General features: G+C 39.8%; 1 protein-coding gene across 1 annotated transcript in view; it reads left to right on the top strand.

Annotated features, from left to right (window-relative positions):
* Positions 1-4,748, top strand: part of fat4 (FAT atypical cadherin 4) — an 80,383-nt gene extending 75,635 nt beyond the window's left edge. The window contains exons 15-17 of the mRNA XM_030766006.1: positions 68-285; positions 1,413-1,674; positions 2,860-4,748. Coding sequence (XP_030621866.1) covers positions 68-285; positions 1,413-1,674; positions 2,860-4,748 — 2,369 coding nt within the window. The remainder of the gene's footprint in view (positions 1-67; positions 286-1,412; positions 1,675-2,859) is intronic.
* Positions 4,749-20,390: the final 15,642 nt, after the last annotated feature.

The following is a 20,390-nucleotide window of genomic DNA, read 5'->3' as shown; positions in this document are numbered from 1 at the left end:
AAATCTCTCTCTCTCTCTCTCTCTCTCTCTCTCTCTCTCTCTCTTTCTCTCTCTCCGTTTTCTGTAGATATCACGGCAGACACGGCATTGTCTCTGGATGGTAGCGGACGTTTGGACTACTCTCTGAGTCAGAGTCGTAAGCGAGACATCTTGCTGCAACAAAATCTCATGGAACCTTCCACAGCCATGCCTTCCGTCAGCAGTCTGGAGGTGAAGTTCCGAACACGCAGCAAAAGTGGCACACTGCTGCACGTACAAGAGAGTAGCAACTACACCACTCTCAGGGTGAGTCTCTCCACAGGACTACCCTTAACATGAACACCAAGGGATAATACGCCCATACAAGTTTTTTTTTTTTTTTTTTAACTGCCTTAAATCTTTTGTGAAATTCAGCAGTTCCAATGAGTATTTAAAATATACCAACCTTCATTCAAAACCAACCTCTCAGTCAGTCTGCTGCCCCCCTGAAGTAATGACAGCCTGCGTGTACGCACGCTCACAGACACACGGATATAAACACACAGAGACACACATAAATGTTCTCCTCCTTTCTCAGGTCGAGCTGTGAAGGGTTGTTATGTTTCTCACCTCCCTCTGCTGCCCCTGTGTTGCCTCATTCTGGGGCACTTTACAGGCTTGACTTCTCCTGGGCAGCATGCCCAACAGCCCAAATATTCATTCATCCTCCCTGCTCGTCAGCCCCATTCCTCCAGTCTTTCTCTTTCTTACTTATCTTTCCTCCTCCTCCTCCTCCTCCTCCTCCTCCTCCTCTCTCTCCTTTCTTTGCCTATTTTCTGTTTTTTTTTGTTTTTTTTTTCGTTTTCATATTTAGTTCACCTCTGCAAGCCTGCATAACCCGCACATCTCTACTGTGATGTAGAGAGAGCCACAGAGACAATATGTCCAGACATTTAAAAAATAAACAATATATCACAACGAGATGTAAAGGAAATAAAGTTTAATATTGTTCCCCAGATTGCGTTTACATTTTTTGTTTTCCACTTTGGCAAGAAGGATTTTCCATTTCCAGGTTTTGTGGACCTGTCTGCCACATGTTATGAAAGATGTATTTTCTTACTGTTTTTAGAAAAGGCAAATAAGATGACTTTTCCATTTTCTTCAACAAATGAGGATTATCATATGTTATCCATACATTCTGCATTCTGGGAGATGTAAAAATATTTACTGCACTGTAAAGATCCATCCATTTGCATCATGAAAATTTTATTTAGAAAGATGTGGTTCCACAATCTTAGGGAAGAATACTCATGAGAAATGTTCATTTTATGAAAATTTCCATCTGCAATTTATACATTTCGGGGACACACACACACACACACACACACACGCACACACACACACACACACACACACACACAACATTAATAGAGCTCATCTGTCTTTCTTCCCAGATTAAGAATGGAAACCTGCAGTATGTGTCGGATGCAGGTGTAGCAGGAAAGGTGGAGAGGATTCTCGGAGATGTGGTCTTATCTGATGGCCAGTGGCACATTCTCAGGCTCCACAAAAATGGATCCTCCACCACGCTACGTATTGATGACACTAGTCTCAAAGTTATCCCGCACACGACACATGACTTCGGAGGAGTTAATGTCCTCACAATCTCACTTGGAGGGCTTCCTGGTCGCCCTACTCAGCAAAAAGTCGCTCCAGGTCAGTAGAACAATTATCTGGTTACTGATTGGGTTCAGAAAATTATTTATCATTTTTTATGCCGTCAGAGCTGAATTAAGAAATGTTAACATCAATACTGCAATAAAAAAGAGGGCTTGTTTTTTCTCACTCTGTGTGTCTTTTGATATTAGTGTGAATGTATAAAGTAAAGTCATTAAGAGAACTTCAAAGTGGCTAATTTGTCTTTTAGTGCAGCTTTGCTCATGATATGTGGTTCTAATAAATCATCTCAAACACATTCTAAGTGATTATGATGTCTGAGAGTGGTTAGAGAGTCGGAGTCTGGAGGATGTGCAGTTGGGCTGTGATTTCAGGCTTTGGTTTCTCAAGGTTGACGTTTGTCTGAGCTGGAATTTTCCTCCACCCTTTCTCATACTACACGGGTAAAGCAGAGGGCTTCCAGGAGGAGAGGTCATGTCTGTGTCAGTTTCTGACATGATGAGAGGAAAATATGTCAGTATGATTGTCTTCTATGGTTGAACTGAGAATCTGAACTGTAGGGCTTCTTATTCACAGTCTCTCAGAATATACTTTATTGCAAAATATGTCTCTGACCAATTATGGTTGTGCCATATTTTAGAACCATATCACTGCTAAAGCACATGTGTGAGACAGAGGCAGACAGCGACAGAGACATATCTTCTTCGGTTGTTCTTTTTTATAAACACTAGAATAACCTGAGCCAAATGTTCTTACTTACATGAGGATAAATTCAATATACATGTATTGACATTCATGAGACAATATTGTGAGACAACGGGATAGTCGCAGGGTTATTTTTCCAGATTTCTTGAACCCATAGTCACAGAAGAGCCAAAGACAAATTGTCTGGCTTGGAAATTTCCTTTTTATGAAAAGAAAGAACTTTCCCTTTGCATATTTGCCAGATACCTCTTGCTTGTTTGATTTTAATGAGAAATGATTTGTTGAGTTGTTTCCAACAGGAAACTTCACACAAATACAATCTGACAGAGGCCCCGCCAGACATCTAAACAAATTGTCTAGATTGAAAGTTTTAGCTTTGACTTCAAATCTTCTAAAGAAAAATGCTGATCACTTATCCATCACTTGCACTTCTTTTCACCCATTTGTCATTTTGGCCTCTCTCCCACTGTTTCTTGTCATTTCCTCTCGATTGATACACACATTTTCCTCTGTCCACAGGCTTTGATGGCTGTATTGCTTATGTCAAGTACAACGGAGAGACACTGCCCTTCAGTGGTGAACACACCACCGTGTCTATCTCTAAGTCTGACCCATCCGTCAAGATTGGCTGCCGTGGACCCGACTTATGTAGTAGCAGCCCTTGCTGGGATGGTTTGATGTGCGTCAACCAGTGGTACACCTACCAGTGTGTTCCCCCTGGTGACTGCGCCTCAAACCCGTGCCAGAACAGTGGTAGCTGTGTGCCAGGTGCCCATGGGGGCTTCAGCTGCATGTGTGAGGAGTACTACACAGGCAGAACTTGTGAGAGCTTGGTGGCTTGTGTAGGAGTCCAGTGCCCACAAGGAACTGTTTGCAAGATGGCCAGTAATGGTGGTTTCACCTGCAGTGCTAGCCCTAAAGCTGAAGAGTTGGTACTGCCAATCTGGGCAGTGCCTGCCATTGTAGGAAGCTGTGCCACAGCCCTGGCTCTGGTGGTACTCAGTCTCATCCTTTGCAACCACTGCAAGGGGCGCAATAAGACAAAAGTGCCAAAGGAAGAAAAGAAACCGAAAGAGAAGAAGAAAAAGAAGAAGAAAAAGGGCAGTGAGAATGTGGCCTTTGATGATCCAGATAACATTCCACCATATGGAGATGACATGACGGTCCGGAAGCAACCTGAAGGGAACCCCAAACCAGACATCATTGAAAGGGAAAACCCCTATCTGATCTATGATGAGACAGACATACCCCACAACAATGAGACAATTCCTACTGCCCCTTGTGCTCCATGCCCTGGACCTGAGGCTGACATTGAGCATTATGACATTGACAATGCAAGCAGCATAGCCCCATCTGATGCCGACATCATCCAACACTACAAACAGTTCCGCAGCCACACACCTAAGTTCTCCATCCAGCGACACAGCCCTCTGGGCTTTGCCCGACAGTCTCCTCTACCATTAGGTGCTAGCAGTTACACTTACCAGCCCACATATGCCACTCAGGGTCTGAGATCTACACCCCTCAGTCATTCTGCCTGTCCCACCCCCAACCCTCTCTCTAGGCACAGTCCTGCCCCTTTCTCCAAACCATCGACTTTCTACCGAAACAGTCCAGCCAGGGAGCTCAACCTCGCACGACGGGAGGGCAGTCCGTTAGACATCCATGGCGAGGTATGCCAGCCAGGGATGTTCAACTATGCCACGCGGCTGGGCCGGCGCAGCAAGAGCCCCCAGACAATGGCAGGGCACAGCTCAAGACCAGGCAGCCGGCTTAAACAGCCTATTGAACAGATCCCGCTGGAAACTGGGCCACCGGTGGGACTCTCCATTGAGGAGGTGGAGCGGCTGAACACTCCGCGTCCTCGCAATCCCAGCATCTGCAGTGCTGACCATGGCCGTTCCTCCTCAGAGGAAGACTGCAGAAGGCCATTGTCACGTGTCCGAAACCCAGCTGACGGTATACCGGCCCCGGAGTCATCCTCTGAGAGTGACTCACACGACTCCTTCACCTGTTCAGAGATGGAGTACGACCGGGAGAAGCCCGTTACCTATAGCTCAAGGATGCCAAAACTCTCACAAGTTAATGAGTCGGATGCTGATGATGAGGAGTATGGCGGGCGACTAAAACAGCGGCGTTATTCCAGCCGCAGAGCCGAGGGAGGACCTGGCAGTGCCCAGGCCACCATCGGTGACCACCACACTTTACCACATAAACTGGGCCAAGGGGCCAGCAACTTCAACTGGGACAACCTTTTAAACTGGGGCCCAGGATTCGGCCATTATATGGACGTGTTTAAAGACCTGGCTCTCCTTCCTGAGAACTCTGCAGCCAAGGACATTGAGATGAATAGTGGGGATGGCTCTGTGACCATCCTTAATGAAGGAGAGGCTGAGCAGTACGTATGAGACTATTTATTTTTGACTGACTGTCTGTCCCTGCTCCCTCACATGCCAGGACTGTGTGGGCTTATGTGCAGAGGGCCGTGAATAAGCAATACCTTTTTTGGTGAATCTTTTGTATTTGCAATAGGACGACCTTAAATACAGTAAGGCAGAGGAGGCCACCTGTTATAACCACATACACACAATCAGCATACTGTTTGCCAGTTGACCTCACTCTGTCTCTCCTGACTGCACAGTGCAGTCACTTCCCTTAGACTTCATCACTAAACAGTGTGTTACAAACCAGGCCAAGACAGGATTTAGTCACAGGACTTTAGAAAAAAAAAAAAAAAAAAAACATCCATATGAAACTAATCACACAGTGCTTTCATTTATTACCACTTTTTACTCATCTTTCTAAAATGTTCCTGTCAGATCCTTACTCGTGAGAAAAGATAAGAGATAAAATTAATATGCTCACAGGCAGGATGCCAGAGCCATTGCTGTTGAGACCCAGACTGTGTCATTTAGCGCATTTTTCAGCTTAAAAAGAAGCATGTGTTTATTCTCACTGCACCTGTAGGTATCAAGTATAGCCCTGAGCGCTAAAATGAGCAAAGCAGTTGGCTTGTACATTAACCACCTCCTGCCAATGTTCAGAGAATAGCACAATAACTACCTTTCTCTCTTGGTGAGGTTTTCATCCCTAATACTGGCTAAACAGATCCAGAGCTGAGAGGAATCCAAACTCTGTCTTACAGATATTTGAGGATTTAACTTGAGAGTAGAAATGCTCTTCTTTTGTGGTGGTTGTGGCTGTGTTATTGTTATTTTTGTTGTTGTTTTTGTTCCAGTTGAATTGGAATCCATTGTGACATCATTTCAACAGGCTGGTGTTCATTAGCCAGTCTAAGGGAGCAATTTCCCATAATTAGTGGATCTCATACTGACATAAACTCAACCCCACCAAGACTATGAACATGTGTACGTTTTTTTATTGTTAAAGGAAAACCTTGTTGAAATCATCCATCTGTGCTGTTTTTGTCTTCTTTTTGTCCAATATTTTTAAATATAATGTTTCTACTTTTTGTTTGTTTGTTTGTTTGTTTTTTACTGTTTATTAACTTAAAGTACTTAAGCAGTGTTTTTATGGATATTTTCATATGCTGGAAACTATGTTCTTACTTTCAGGGAAAGTAAGATTGAAGTACTTATTTTTTACATTTGTTACTTATGTAACGCCAGTATTTTCCACTTTTTGATAAAACTATAACATACAGTATGCTTTATACGTGTAAAAGCCAATAACAGAATAAAACTATTTATTTAAAAGATGAATTCTCACTGCTAATACAGTTAAGCAAGACTGACAAAACCTTGAGTAATGCAATGCAAGAAATGGCAATATCTTAAAAAAGCTACGACTAAAAACATAACACTTCAGCTCCAAACGACACTTCTGTGGGTGGGAAGGCATGATATGCTCCTATAAACCCCTGTGCACATTGTGGATAGAGTTTAAATAAAGCTTTGGCTGAACTGAACAGATTGCTTTAGAGGGTCATCAAGGGCCAAGATGAAACCGAGCTGTGTTGTCCTCCAGCCAAACACAACATAGCCTGAAAACTGCAACACAGGACCCAATATTGTTTTCAGCAATTATTGACATCTGGATTACTGACCTGAAGGATCTGCATTTCATAGTTCTGCTTATCCAGCCATCTCACATGATTGTCCTCTCCTGGAGAGAGTCGGTGGGCTTGGACAAAAAGCTGGAGTGAGGAGTGACAGACCCAGTCTGTGTGTATTACTGAAACCCCAGTCTGCCCCAGGACACTCAGAGTGTTGATCGAACCTCCCTGGGTATGTTATATAGTCCTGATGTTAAAACAATACTGGTGATAGTAGCAGTAACAAAACTGTAATATATATGTAAATACCATAGGATGTGGCTTCAAATGATGTCCATTGTATTGTGCACACAAGCAGCTTGCAATATCGAGAATTATATTAGAGAGCGAGAGAGAGAGAGAGAGAGAGAGAGAGAGAGAGAGAATACAGATGTGTATAGCTAAATACCATGCAGCTGGGGGTTATGCCATTGCATGAATGTGTTGAGTGGAAACAGATACAACAGGATTAACCAGTACACAATTCAATATGTCTTTTCAAATATCCAAACAACAGACTTCAAAAGTGTACCTCTTTTGTTATTTTAAGGTATGATTGAAAAAGTAAACAAAGCAATTGCCATATAAAAATAAGTCTAACTCACTATGTAATTAATCAAATACTGACAAAGGGCAAATAAAATGTGTAGCATAAATGTATAGATGTTTAAAATATTTAATATATTACATTATATATTTAATTGTATTCATAATTAGGCATATACAGTGCTGAATAATATAATCTTTGATATAATCAATGTGAAAGCTAATCCTTGTACGGCAATTTTATCAACACTGCAGCAACCACTAACAATATGTTTCAAATCAGGGCACATCATCATTTAACTGTAAATTTGTTTTGGAGTTTTGGTTAAAATTTTATTTGACTGGTCAAACTGAACACTTGACAAAATATCCCTAATTTTGGGATGACAATATTTGAATGACATTTTTGGTTGGTGTTGCTCCGATAGTTTACACAAACTATGGTTTCAAATGTCCCATTATATTTCTCACCCCTGTAAGTGCATTCACATAGACAGCATAAGCATCACAAACATCACAAGTTAAGCGTCAGCTAAGATGAACGTATCCTGTATAAAGAGAAATGTGTGCACTGAGCAAAGAGAACATTTCTGTGTCCACACTGCGGTTCATAGCTGTGGATGTGAAACTAGTTTTAGAAAGTTTCCCAGACAACATTCTGCTGAGGTCCTCATTCCCAAATCCACAAGTAGCATCTGCCTAGATCTCCATTCAACTGAATCAGGATTATCTCTGTTTGTTTAAGGATGTGGTGCAGTAATGACACAACTGACCGCCCTTATTTCATCTTAATTATTCCCACTTTTGGTTCCCTGTTGAAGGAGGGAGTAACACCAACAGTCCGTTTGAATGATATTGAGCTTATAATTAAATAGATTGGCTCTGTAGCCAAAGCCCTCTCCCTCTACATAGAGGGCTGTGATTGACAGTGGGGATTTAAACAAGAATGTTTCAGGAAATAGACTCTTACTCTTCGTTAGCATTCAATCTCAAAAAATAACTACAGTTTTGGGCAACGTTGTCAGATGGGGAATGATGAAAGCTATCTCTTTACAGCTGTGTCTTCAGTGTCCTTATACAAAATTGTTCAGTATATTTTATACCATGCAATGCTAACCTCTTAGCACTGAAAAAATTAGTTCAAAAGAAAAAAAAAAAAGAAAAAGAAAAAAAAGAATTCCCAGCTATGATGACTAAATATTGATTCTGGGAGAGTGTCCAAGGTTAGCAGCAACGGGCTCACTGCATTAGATCTCTTGGAGTTTTGTTATGAATTATGGAAAATGAAATTCACCAGTATTGACCGCATACCAGTCCCCCTCATATCACGTTCCAGTTTCGTAGTTTGCAAGTCTGATGAATATTTGACATTTTATGGTCGGAAAAGAAAATAGAGTAACTGTAGAAATGGACAGGTGTTGCTACTGAGGCCAAAACAGAAGTCTCTAAAGCTTTATAAAGGAAGAACAAAAGCCTATCAAAATGGGAATTTGATTTTCAGGTGCTTAATAGATGAGAAAGCAGTAGATCTCTAAATTAGCAGCACATCTTAAGGGAGCTTATGGTCACATTTGCATCAAAGCTCCAGATTTGCCTTAGATCATTCTGTGAATAATGCTGTGCGTACTTGAGCCAAGGAATGCCTTTAATTCTGTGGAAAGTTACATGTATCAGTATTAATGTTCATGCCACCGTGGAAGTCTTCCAAATTTCAAACGGAGCTGTAGATTTTTAACATTTCTTCTCCTTCTGGAAGCTTTGATTTTTCCAGATTGTAACTTTGATTCTTTCCCACTTCCCAAAGCTGAAAGGAGCATTAATGTTAATTTAATTACACTAAGCTGCAGATCACTAACGTACAAATATGTGTTTGTTTAAACGGCTGATGGTGCATTAGCTTAGCTTAGTTTTTGATGGTTTAACAAAGGCTATGGTTAGATTAGTCAGACATTGTCTCCTTGGACTGTTCCAGTTTTATAAAGCAGACCTCTGGCCTATGTTCTCTCTTCAAAGTCACACTGCCACCAAGAGCACACATGCCACAGCTCTTCTGGTGGGGTTTCTATCAGAGACACCAGCAAAGCCCAAACCGGTACATCTGGTTTTTATTGTGACGTGACAAAGCGCTGTTTCAGCAAATCTTGTTTAGACTTTTAATTCAAGGCAATGCTGACTAAAGTGCCTGAGAGACCGCAGGGGTTTGCCAATGAGCAACACTCTCACTGGAGGGGTGAGGTGGAGCAGTTGGGGCTAAGGGGAAACAGAATCACCGTGACCTTCACTCCCATTTTCTTTCACTGCCTAACAAGAAAGAAATGCGCACTGTTATTCTCATGTAATATGTGGATGATTTTTTTTTTTTCTTCAGATTTTTTTTTTTTTGTCATAAATAATTCCTTTTAGCCTTGTGATGAACTGGCGACCTGTCCAGAGTGTTTCTTCGCCTTTCACCCAATGAGCGCTGGGATAGGCTCCAGCTCCCGCGTCCCTGATTAGGATAAGTGGCTTGAAAAAAAAAAAAAGAATGAATAATTCCTTTTAATTTTTATTTTATGGTACATTTGCTGTGGTAGTACAGTATGTCTGTTTTGAGAAAAGAGATTTCCCCTTAATGTACAGGCAGTTTGGACTAGAACAAAGAAGTCAGCAGCCAAAGCAAAGTGCCTTCTCATTTGAGTGAGTTTTCCTACTCAGTGATCAATCCATTCACTTTTATTAGTGCTAACAAAGAAGCTGATTTGGTGGCAAGAGAAATACAAATGATAATGAAAAAAAAAAAAAGAAAGAAAGTCAAATATGAATTTGTCTGGTGAGCCAGTGTTCACCACTACACAACTATGAGAAACACACATCGCTTTCTGAGAGGAATTCCTTTCCAGGGGGGATGAGTCATACCCAAGAGTGAGCGTGTGTGTGTGTGTGTGTGTGTGTGTGTGTGTATGTGTGTGTGTGTGAGAGAGATGGAGAGAGGGAGAGAGGGAAGTGAAGACAAACAACATGTCCTAGAGAGAAAACAACGCATTTTATGCCAGAACACTTCAGAGGCGTTTCATAATTTGGCATTATGGGTACTGTAGTTTTGTTATTATTTCCTGTGTCTGTTTTACTGGAGACATGTGATGGCTCTCCTCCCCTGCCTTGGTCTCTAACAAGATGAAACCCAGCTGTCTCATTCTCTATGTAACAACCACATTACTGTGGACTTTGTGTCTTTTAGGGTGTTTCAGGGTTAAGAAATCTGAGGAGATTTAGGAGGCAGTTATGCACTATAGTGCTTAAACTTGTCAAATGTGTTATCACTTTTGATTGTACGCTCTGTAACACCATATCAGTTACTCCAGACTTTAATGTGAGTCTTTTTGTAAAGAGTGGCATAAAGTAATAAAGACACACATGTTTTAAGTGGATGCTTATGTCAGAAGTTGACTGCATCTCTGAAGTACCACATCTACATCACAAATCACACTACCTTTTTACCAAGTAGAATAATTGATTATTTTTGAATAAAATAAATGTAATTAATTAATTGTTTACTAAAATTAAATTAAACGTTTGCAGGTGTACCTCAATATTGTATGTGTGTGTGTGTGTGTGTGTTTTTGCTACTTAATGATAAAAGAAAAATGGAAATAAACATTATCAAAAGTAGTGGCGCTGTTTTTAATATATATATTCATGTTTTAGAGATTTTATGTTCTTTTATGCACTAAAGTAAACAACAGAATTTTTTTTCTGCACAAAAAGATTGCAGAGAGCATGTGAACCAGACTGCAACAAATACAAATTAAACCTAATTATATTCTCCATTAGGTCTCTTGCTGCTAAAACAACCAGCAGAATTGTGTAGTTGTGTTGCTTATAATGACCACTTCTTCGCAAGTTTCACTGCCCTTTGAAAAGAGGCATGCGTATTTAGTGAGAGACCAGAATCACGTTCAAACTGGAATTCCTTTTCCTGAAATCAGAGAATGAGCAGACACTTGGCAGCTGTTTAAAGCACATTAATTTTCACAATCACATTCATTGGCTAATTGTCCCACTTGCTCACTGGGCACTTCAGTGGCTCTATTCCACCTTTGGGTTTTCCCATGCCCTGCTATCTTTTCTGCACTCCTAATCTTTTCAGCGTGTCAGACTCCTTTCCCTAAAGCTTGTATGCCATTTCAAAGGTCTGGTCTTCATGCTAATAGTCTCTCAATGGCTTGGTTTCCTCCCACTTACATAAAGCACCTTTCCGTAGCTCCACTCCTCTCTGTCATACATTCCCATTAAAATGCAACAGAAGAAAGGGACTATACTGCCATGCCCCAAGCTTTTGACACTAAATGAGATTTAGGGGGGAAACTTGATTACTTCACTTGTTTTTGGAATGGGTTCAAAAACATGTCTTTGTGTCTGAAAGAACGGTTTTGCTATTTCAGTGAGAGTACGCTCACGTTTAGTTCAGTCCTTTAGTTGTTTTATACCCTCTCAGTTTGCTTCATGTTGGCACATTATTTATTGGTTTTAAAAATGGCACTGTTGGTTCTTTCAGTCAAAGATATATATTACGTGTTTCATTTTGAAAATAGTTCTCACATCATCATAAAGAGCAAATGCCCCTCTTTTGCTTGACAGTGCATGGAGTGTAAAGTCTTAAATGAACCCCTAGTCTTGGTCATGGATATTAAAATCATAGTTCAGAGGGAAAACAAAGCTTCTTTGGGTGGTTAAATGAGACGAGCTCACTCTGAGACACTCATAAGTCGTGCTAATTGTGTCCACGTAGACCCTAAATTGGCTAGCTTTTCTCCAGCAGGGGAGATGCGCGACTCCCTGCACTGAGACTGAAGACATGCTCCATTACCGTCTATTCAAAGCCGAAGCCTTTGATCTTCATTCTGACAGGCTGCAACAGGGGACCACAAAGGGGAAAAAATATCTGAAAAAACATCATCAACAATTCAAATGCACCCAATTATTAGACCATAAATAAAAAGTCTAATTAGCATGAATTGCTTCCATATTGAAGCTATTTTTATATCAGTTCTTCTCTTCAAAACTTTCAATAACGTTCACTTTAAAGAATTCAACTTAGTTTAATGTTTGCTTGAGTTTTGATGGAGATGCTTAATTTCATAGTAAAATTACAGTGCTTAATTAAAATTGTGGGTAAATATTTACTTTCTTCATGCAATATCCACATCTGTTTGTGTTGTAGAGGATGCAGTGTGTAGACTGCAGTGCTTGTTGTCTCAGTTGCAGAAACCAGATGACATTTAGGCGTCTGATTTATTGTTAGGGATTTTGGCAAAGAATATTAAATGTCTATTTTGAGAAATACATTGATTTTGATTTCAATCAGACTTGTTCTAGACAGCATCTTATACTTTGGACATGGGAACAAGATGGTGAGTTATGCATAAAAAAAAAAAAAAATTAAAAAAAAAACACCATTAAAAAGCATTAAATGTAGCATTTAGCAACAACTGAAAAGGAACAAAGTGTATTGAGGGAAGAGTTTTTAGACAAAGATTAGCTAACTGAGGTAAAGTGAATAAGCTCATTCACAAGACATTATATAAATCTACAGCAGCATTAAAAAACAACTTGTCGGTCTCATTCTGCAATCAATTCACAGTTTTCCTATCTGACACAGAGCATTTGTAGAGCACATGTAAGCTTTATTAAACAACTCAATGAGGCATTTATGAATGGCCATATGTGATGGAGAGAGAGACTGATGATGTGTAATAACATTTTTTATGCAATCTGTTGGCCTACCCATACTGTCATAGATTTTTACATAAATTCCTACTGTTCTAATGTCCTACAGAGTATACAGATCTTGTGTGAGTGTTCCAAGGGTCTCTATAATTGCAGTGTGACTGTAGGTTTCAAACTGAGATCATAATTCAATCAACAATTTTGCAGCTCATAAAGCGTCTTGCTAAATATGACTGTGTCAACATTGTGTTCCCGCTCTGCTTTGTTATTCACCATATTCGGCTATTTTTAATGGCAGATATACATTACCCCTTCTCCATAGGTGAGGCTGGATGAGAATCTTATTTTTCCATCTCCTGAGTGACTAAATCATCTAGTCTTGATATATTGATGTGTTTTCACTGAGTTATGGCTGAGTTCACTGCGTTATAGATAATCAGCTTAATGAACATGTACCCATTGTTCTCTGTTTTTCCTTGATGTATATAAGCCTCATGATATCCACTCTCTAAAAGACATTTCTAAATACTAATACTTCATAAAGGAGGACTATTATTTATTGCCACGTGCTTCACAACATGTAACTCTGTTAAACTCCAGACGACAAGGCTTTCTCATCAGCATGAGCTACAGTCTGGTGTGACTTTCCCACCAAAAGCAAAAAATATGGCTCCAGACATAGACCACAACACCTTTGACGCCTTTGTGCTCAAACCTCAGCTGAAAGGAGTGATCTATCCCTCTATCCCACACTCTTCAGGAGGATAGGGTTTAAATTTCAGCCCCCTTTAGAAAAACCTACTCTTTGTTCTCTGTTGTGGATTTGGTTCAGTTTTTATTACACGCCTTGATTCATATAATTCCAATTTATAATCACAAGGTTCAGAATGGAAGGTTATAATAATAAGTTGTAATTCTTTTCTCAAGTTCAAGTGTTTTCTTTGGTCACTGTTGATGTCACTGGGCTATTAAAATGCCAAAAAATTACTTAATTGTAATTTCCATCCAATTTAAGTGAGAAACCACACAGATGTTGCTGGTGCTGCTTTTCTGGTAAGGATGACTGATGCAGTATATGTTCTATAGGTGAGAAAAGACTGCCTCTCATGATCTCTTAACCCATAGAATGACTGAATTTTAACCTAAGGAACAGGTGAATACATATGCTACGACAACAAACCATCTTACTTCTGCTTTTGTCCGTATGTCACGTACTGATGGTTCGTCATAACTCAACCTTTCCTTCAAAATCAGAGTTTAGAGTTTAAAACAGTCAGGAGGGCTGGAAATCTCAGCCTGTGACATAAGTGGATAACTCATCACTGATCAATCATGCCAAGCCAAACATCACAGGCCCCGTTTTCACTGAAACCATGAAATCATGTAATAAATGAACACAACTTTTTATATCCGTAAAATTGTAGAACTGCTAGTGTTTTTGTAACATCTCTTTGAAGCTGACCTGTGAATGACCCCTTCATTCGAAGGCTGTTGTCTAAGTTCTGTACACCCAAGTTTATCAATGTTTGAGACTCTTTAGTTTCTAACTAACATGACGCATATGATGAGACAAGCCAATTTTTCCCATGAGAGATGCCAAGACAAAATCTTCCTGTGAAGAAAAAAAAACTTGTTATGTGTCTGGTGTTTTTCTAAAAACATGATCATGTTTTGCTCTTGGTAGTCACCCAGGTTTCAGTGACGTTTATGCTTTGAACTGGGCCACACAGCGAGGTCCAAGCCTGTCCTCCATCACTGGACCTGGAATACATTCCCAATATCACCAGCTGGGAACATTCAATCTTCTAGACTGCTTAAGTGGGCAGGTTTCAGAAAGCTCCATAGAACAGCATCCCAATAAAGCTTGTTCAGCAAGGCTGCCTTATGTGGTTTTTACAACTCAGAAAGAAATATCCATTTTAGTAGTGCAAAGAGACATGCTTTTATCAGAACCTGAGGTGGATTTACAGTCTCAAATTGTCCAGTTTGAGAACTGTCTCAGACAAGAAATTCAGAGTACTGTGGAGCCCCTATGGTGGTCCATATACTGTATAATGCAAAAGAGGGCTTTTCAGCTTTTTGGTTAGTGTGTCCAAAATTATGTATGTGTTCATATGGCGTGATATTTAAAAAAAAAAAAACGTATATTTGAAATACACAGAATACATAACATTTCAACCTGACAGTACAACCATATGTAATATAATCACACATCAAACCAAGCAAGCAGATTATTATTGTAGCACTGCTGCTTTATTGGCACCGTCTGTTTTAACTACTTTACAATAATTGGCAAGTCAAGGGCTGAGCATTGCGTGAGTATCCACAAGTTCACAAAGTCACTTGAGGAAGCCTGCCTTAAATGTTTCCCTGCTATTAAATTCAGTGGTGAGATCTTTGTGAAGACTCTCCAAGCTCTGCACCTGGTTCATATTCCATCTTCACAATCTGCTTTTTTTGGACACTGCGTCTTCCTCTTATTTGATTTCACTTCTTTGAGATATAAAATACATGCTGATGCCTATGGTTGTCTTATGGGACAGCTCTGCATTAGAACACTGTGTTTCAAACCATTTGGAAAAATGATTTATAACTCCAGTTGGCTCCAGGAAACAAATTGTCAGTTACGACTGCTCCAAATGAGTAAAAAATGCACACAGTCTGTGGTACAGCTCAATTACTGGGTCCCATTAATGATTCCTCATGCCCACTATTTGAACAAATAACTCTTGGAATTGGTTCAGGTATTTTTATGGAAGCACGCTGAAAAATTATAGCTCCGTGTTTTGTTCGCAGGGTTCAACGTCTGCTGAAAAGTGTCAGCAAAGCCATTATCTGATCAGACACAAGGCTGGAGAAACAGAAATGTACAGACCCCTAGCCAGACTAGCCAGATGTATATTAGCTAAGGTGGTGGGTATGCTGAATGCAGAGTGTGGAGGTGGTTCCCATACTGGGAGATTACAACTGAATCCATCATTTGGAGCTGACATGTTGAGGTACAGTTTAAATCCAATATCTCATAACTAAACTCTGCTATGGTGGTCTTCGTGAAAAATGACTGCTTGCAAAAAATGGTGGTGTCTCACCTTATTCAGTCAAGATATGCACAACAAGACATAGTGATAATTAGAATATAAATACTTGTGTAGACTTGAAAAGTATTTGAGATTTTGAAGTTATACTTAAAAAAAGTTATGAAATACGCAGTCCATTCCTAAAAGATTATGCACTTTTGTTAGATGACACATGTGATTCAATTCACACTGCATTCATAAAACCTTGAACCCTTTAAGAACAGGCTCCTTTGCTTACCTAGATCACAGAAGTACAGTGACACACAGCCTTAAAAAAATAAACTGGTTTACCAAATAATGTTCAATTGGAGTATAAATGCATGACTGCATGATGTCACACAAGTGTGCCTTTAGAGTCATTAGATGTTGCCTCATATGTTATAGTCTGTAATGGCATTAACTGAAAAAAAAAACAACAAAAAAAAAAACCCACTGGATTTCAAAACTTCATTTCAAAACCTCTTGCAGACAGAAATAAATAATTTCCACTATTGTGGGATATACATTGGGGAAAAGCCACACAACTCAGTTTTAATGATGGGAACTCAAAACAACTTTACTCAACTGGAAAAAGCACCAGTCCTGCAAAATGTACAGCAGTCTCAGCATTCAGCTCCACTTAGAGGAAATGTAAAATGTTAAAAGACAGACACCATAAAGCAGCAACTAAGAGGGTGCAATCAGGACGAGGCGCTCCAATAATTATGGATCCTTTGGCGGCTGGCCCTTCAACAGAGCAATGAGGCAGTGCTGGTTTGCTGAGCTGCATTTACAGAGTTCTGAATGCTGGAGACAGAGCTCTCACTGTACATTTGAAGAATGGGTCCAGCCTAGTCTTGGTATAGAGTTCTGGACCTTAGTCAGCAGTCTTCTGTTCCACTGATGAAATGCAGTAATGAGTTGGCACAAACAGTATCAAAAGAACCTTCGAGGGGCACTGAGTAACACACCCATGTAAGGCACTGTCTCACATTGCAGAAGTACATCCTACATAAGAGACTCCTGGGTTGAATGCCAGGTGTGGTGCATTTGCCGGAGGATTGAAATTGGTCATGCTACCTTTGGGAAATGATATGGCCAAGATTGCTTTCCCTCTCACTGCTTGTCAAGTGGAAAGTGGCACAGTATCTGTGTAGTTGTGTGAATCATGGGATGAAGAGCATTCTCCTCAAGAAGGCATGAGCCAGGCTTGGTTACCTAAACTGAGGTTAGTCTGGATAAAAATGACCTTCTCAGTTAAGGCCCTTTGACAAAGAGAATGGATACTAAGTTGTAGCTACCTTTCAAACAATACATGCTACCACTCATGCCTTCTGGTTCTTTTAAGGCTGATTTGAGATCAGCTATGTCATGTCTCATGGGGATGACTTTAATGGTTTTCTCCAAAGTCATAAAATCTGATCTTGGATCATTTTTTCACATAACAGAGCAATATAAAGTAAATAAGGTCAATTAACATTTCCTCAGAAATATCTCTTGAAGGAATAAGAGGTAATTAGCTGTAGGATCTAAACCTCCAATAGTTAGTCATAGCACCACCTCTGTCTTCCTGTTCATGTTGCCAGTAGTAAAGAGAGACCTGCTGCCAGGGGGTAGACAGGACATTGGAGAGGTGCCGAAATGCCTGAGCATTCCTGGCACACAATGGCAGGAAACAAAACCTAACTATAAATGGAAGCTGCTCAAGATTAGAGGCTGTGTTAAAAAGCCAGTCAGCAAGCATTCCCCTGACAGAATGGAAGACTTATTGATTTCTCTTCTTTTTCTTTCTGTTCTCTGAGTTCTTCCATTACAAGGCAAAAGGAAGAGATACTTGCAGGACTGTTTGAATTCCACGAATATTGAACATATTGAATATGTTTGTTAAAGCCAGTTATCATATTTAAATGGACCATGAATCAAATGTTTCCACAGACTAATATGGAAAAAATCCAGTAAAGCCTGGCTCAGAAATCTAAGTGGACATTAGAATTTCAAAGTAAACCATCTTATCTTAAATTGTCCTTTTTAAAAACCAAAGTTTTTCTTGTCTTGGCATCACAGCTGGAGTCTTGTCTTTATTATTTATTTTGTGCCCCATGGAAGGTAAGTGTACAGCAGTAAATTTAGTCATGTCATGATTCTCTTTTCTTATTTGGTTGCGGTCAGATAATCAAATCTGTAAATAGAATGTGTACTTTTAGTCATAGGCCTCCGGCTGGAACAGAAACCCTGGGGAGATGGAGACAGAAGAGCCTTATGACTCTGTTTATCCATGGGAAACACAAAACTCGAAGACTGAGGCAGTACTCCTGACACTGCAACACATTTCTGAAGTCTGGTCTACATCATAAGCAAAAGAACTTTGCATGACGATAATTGCTTAGTTGTCCATGCTGGTTGCAACCAGTATTAACGTAGCTAAGCAAACAAACCTTGTGTTGTGGTGTTCTAGCTAATTTCTTAACAGTTAGTCATGCAACTAATGGAATCAAGCACATGACAAACACACAAGCATATAGCATACAATCAAGCTTGCCATAGTACTAACTATAACTTCATTCTTTACAGCCATTTGCAACCATAGATCAATTTATCTAGTAAAAACCAGAGCATTTATTATTATTATCATATAGCTTGAATAACTACTGAAACCAATTGGAAATTTAGTTGTTAATCTAAAGATAAAAGGGTATTATTGCAGAACGATGATATTGAAATTTAGCCGATGAATCAACAGTTCGTGTTGTCTTACTCAGCACGATGTCATTTATTGGATTTTATCAGAAGCAGGAAGCAGAATGATAAAGTGCACTTTATTAAAGTGCAATGAAAATGTGTAAAAGTTAAAGTGTGCCATGGACTTCACAGATTTGTAGCAGCCCAGAGATGTGAGTCAGAGAGAGAAATTTTGACAGTGCTTTATTGCTCACTTTCATTGTTTGGGTAGGTCATCATAGTTATCTGAGGAATAACAGGATGAGAGGGTCCTTGTTTGATTTTTCTAATTATTTGTAAATGTTATACCTAGATCCTTTTCAGTGGGCTCTTCTAAAATCCCTGAGTAAAGGGTTATACTACACTGGATAAACCGGGTAAATCTGAAAAACACTTTGATGTAAAATGTTCTCTGTCCACACTACCATTTTTGTACCATTTTCCAAATGTTCCGCATCCACACTTACCCGCTGAAACGCCTTAGTTTTGGTGTCTTGAGCACAAACTTTCACTAGTGTCATGGCAACCATATGTCATCGTTTCTGAAACTCTCTTTTTACCCTTTCCACATTATGACACAAATCCGGAGTTTTGAAATTTATGCACCTCAGAGAGCGTTTTTGAAAAGTATCGCTTTTGGTGTCAGAAAATGCCATTTAAATGTGGGCGGAAGGGAAATAACGGAGAAATAACTATGCGTTTTCAGATTTAGCCAGCTTAGTGTGGACGTAGCCTTAGAACCTGACCAGAAGGTTCTACTAAGAACTGTTTTAAGAAGTCACCCTTGGGGTTCTACCTAGAACTCTTTTATGTCCTAAAGGTTCCACCTAGAACTCTTACATATATATATATATATATATATGTGTGTGTGTGTGTGTGTGTGTGTGTGTGTGTGTATAATGTACTGTAAACTTTGTTGGAAATAAGTCTTCCAAAGAATCCTTAAATACGCCTTTCTTCCAAAAAAAGTTCTTTGAATGCAAAAGGGTCCTTAAAAGAAAAACAAAAAGACAACAACAAAAAAAAAATCTTAGGGTTAAAAACAAGCATCATCAGATGCAAATTTATTTAGGTTTAGGGCTATAGCCTTTCACACAAGAAAAAACAAAACAAAACAAAATTTGTTGTCTTATATTTTTTAATTTTTTTTTTTTTTTTAACCAAAATAAAAAATCAGTGATACCCAGTGGATTTCTGTGGGCTGCCACACATCTAGCTCTGTTTCAGTTTGGCACATGCTGTGATGTTTTAGTAGTGTGGAATGTTACAGAAACTGAAACCTGTCTACATTGTACAAATCAGGATGTCATGATGGAATGGTATATTAGACAAATGAAAACAGTTCTAACTGTGTCCTCTGATCACACATGCAACTACATAAAGTCATCAGGCTGTGGACGCGCCCAAAAGCATGTTCCAGGAATCGTTGTAAATAATGTCCACACCACTCAGTCAGGGTAACCACACATCTTGTAGAGGGGGGCAGGGATACTGACACTGGCTGAAGCGGAACGTAGTCCCTGGGTTGGGGTTAGTGGGTCGTGGGCTCCTCTGTTTTACTGTTTAACGTTTGACAGTTCTGCAGAATACATCAACCCTCCCCTTCCCTGCCCAACACACACAGACACACACACAACCACCCTGCTGAACCTGTCTGTCTCTAAGACAGTGTGTGGCACTCTCCCAGGGGTTTTTCTTAAATTCAACACAGTACTCAATGTCAAGGCCAGGAGGTGTAGGAGGACCAGATTGCATGAGATGCATTTCTTGCTTCAACAGCTGTCAGCTTTGAGCTTAAGACAAGCATAAAGTTACCCTACCAGTGGGCACAATTAAAATACATTTACTTCGTATAACCAGAAATAACTGTGATGTAGACATTTAGAGAGGAGCTGTGATGTAGAGATTTCTTTTTTAAATGATATTTGTTAAAGCACTGAGAGTAGAGTTGAAAATCCATATGAAAAGCA

Source organism: Chanos chanos, chromosome 2 (genome assembly GCF_902362185.1).
Source record: "Chanos chanos chromosome 2, fChaCha1.1, whole genome shotgun sequence".
In the NCBI taxonomy this organism is placed as follows: Eukaryota; Metazoa; Chordata; class Actinopteri; order Gonorynchiformes; family Chanidae; genus Chanos; species Chanos chanos.
Note: the sequence above shows the minus strand (reverse complement) of the source record. Positions and strands in the feature narration are given on the sequence as shown.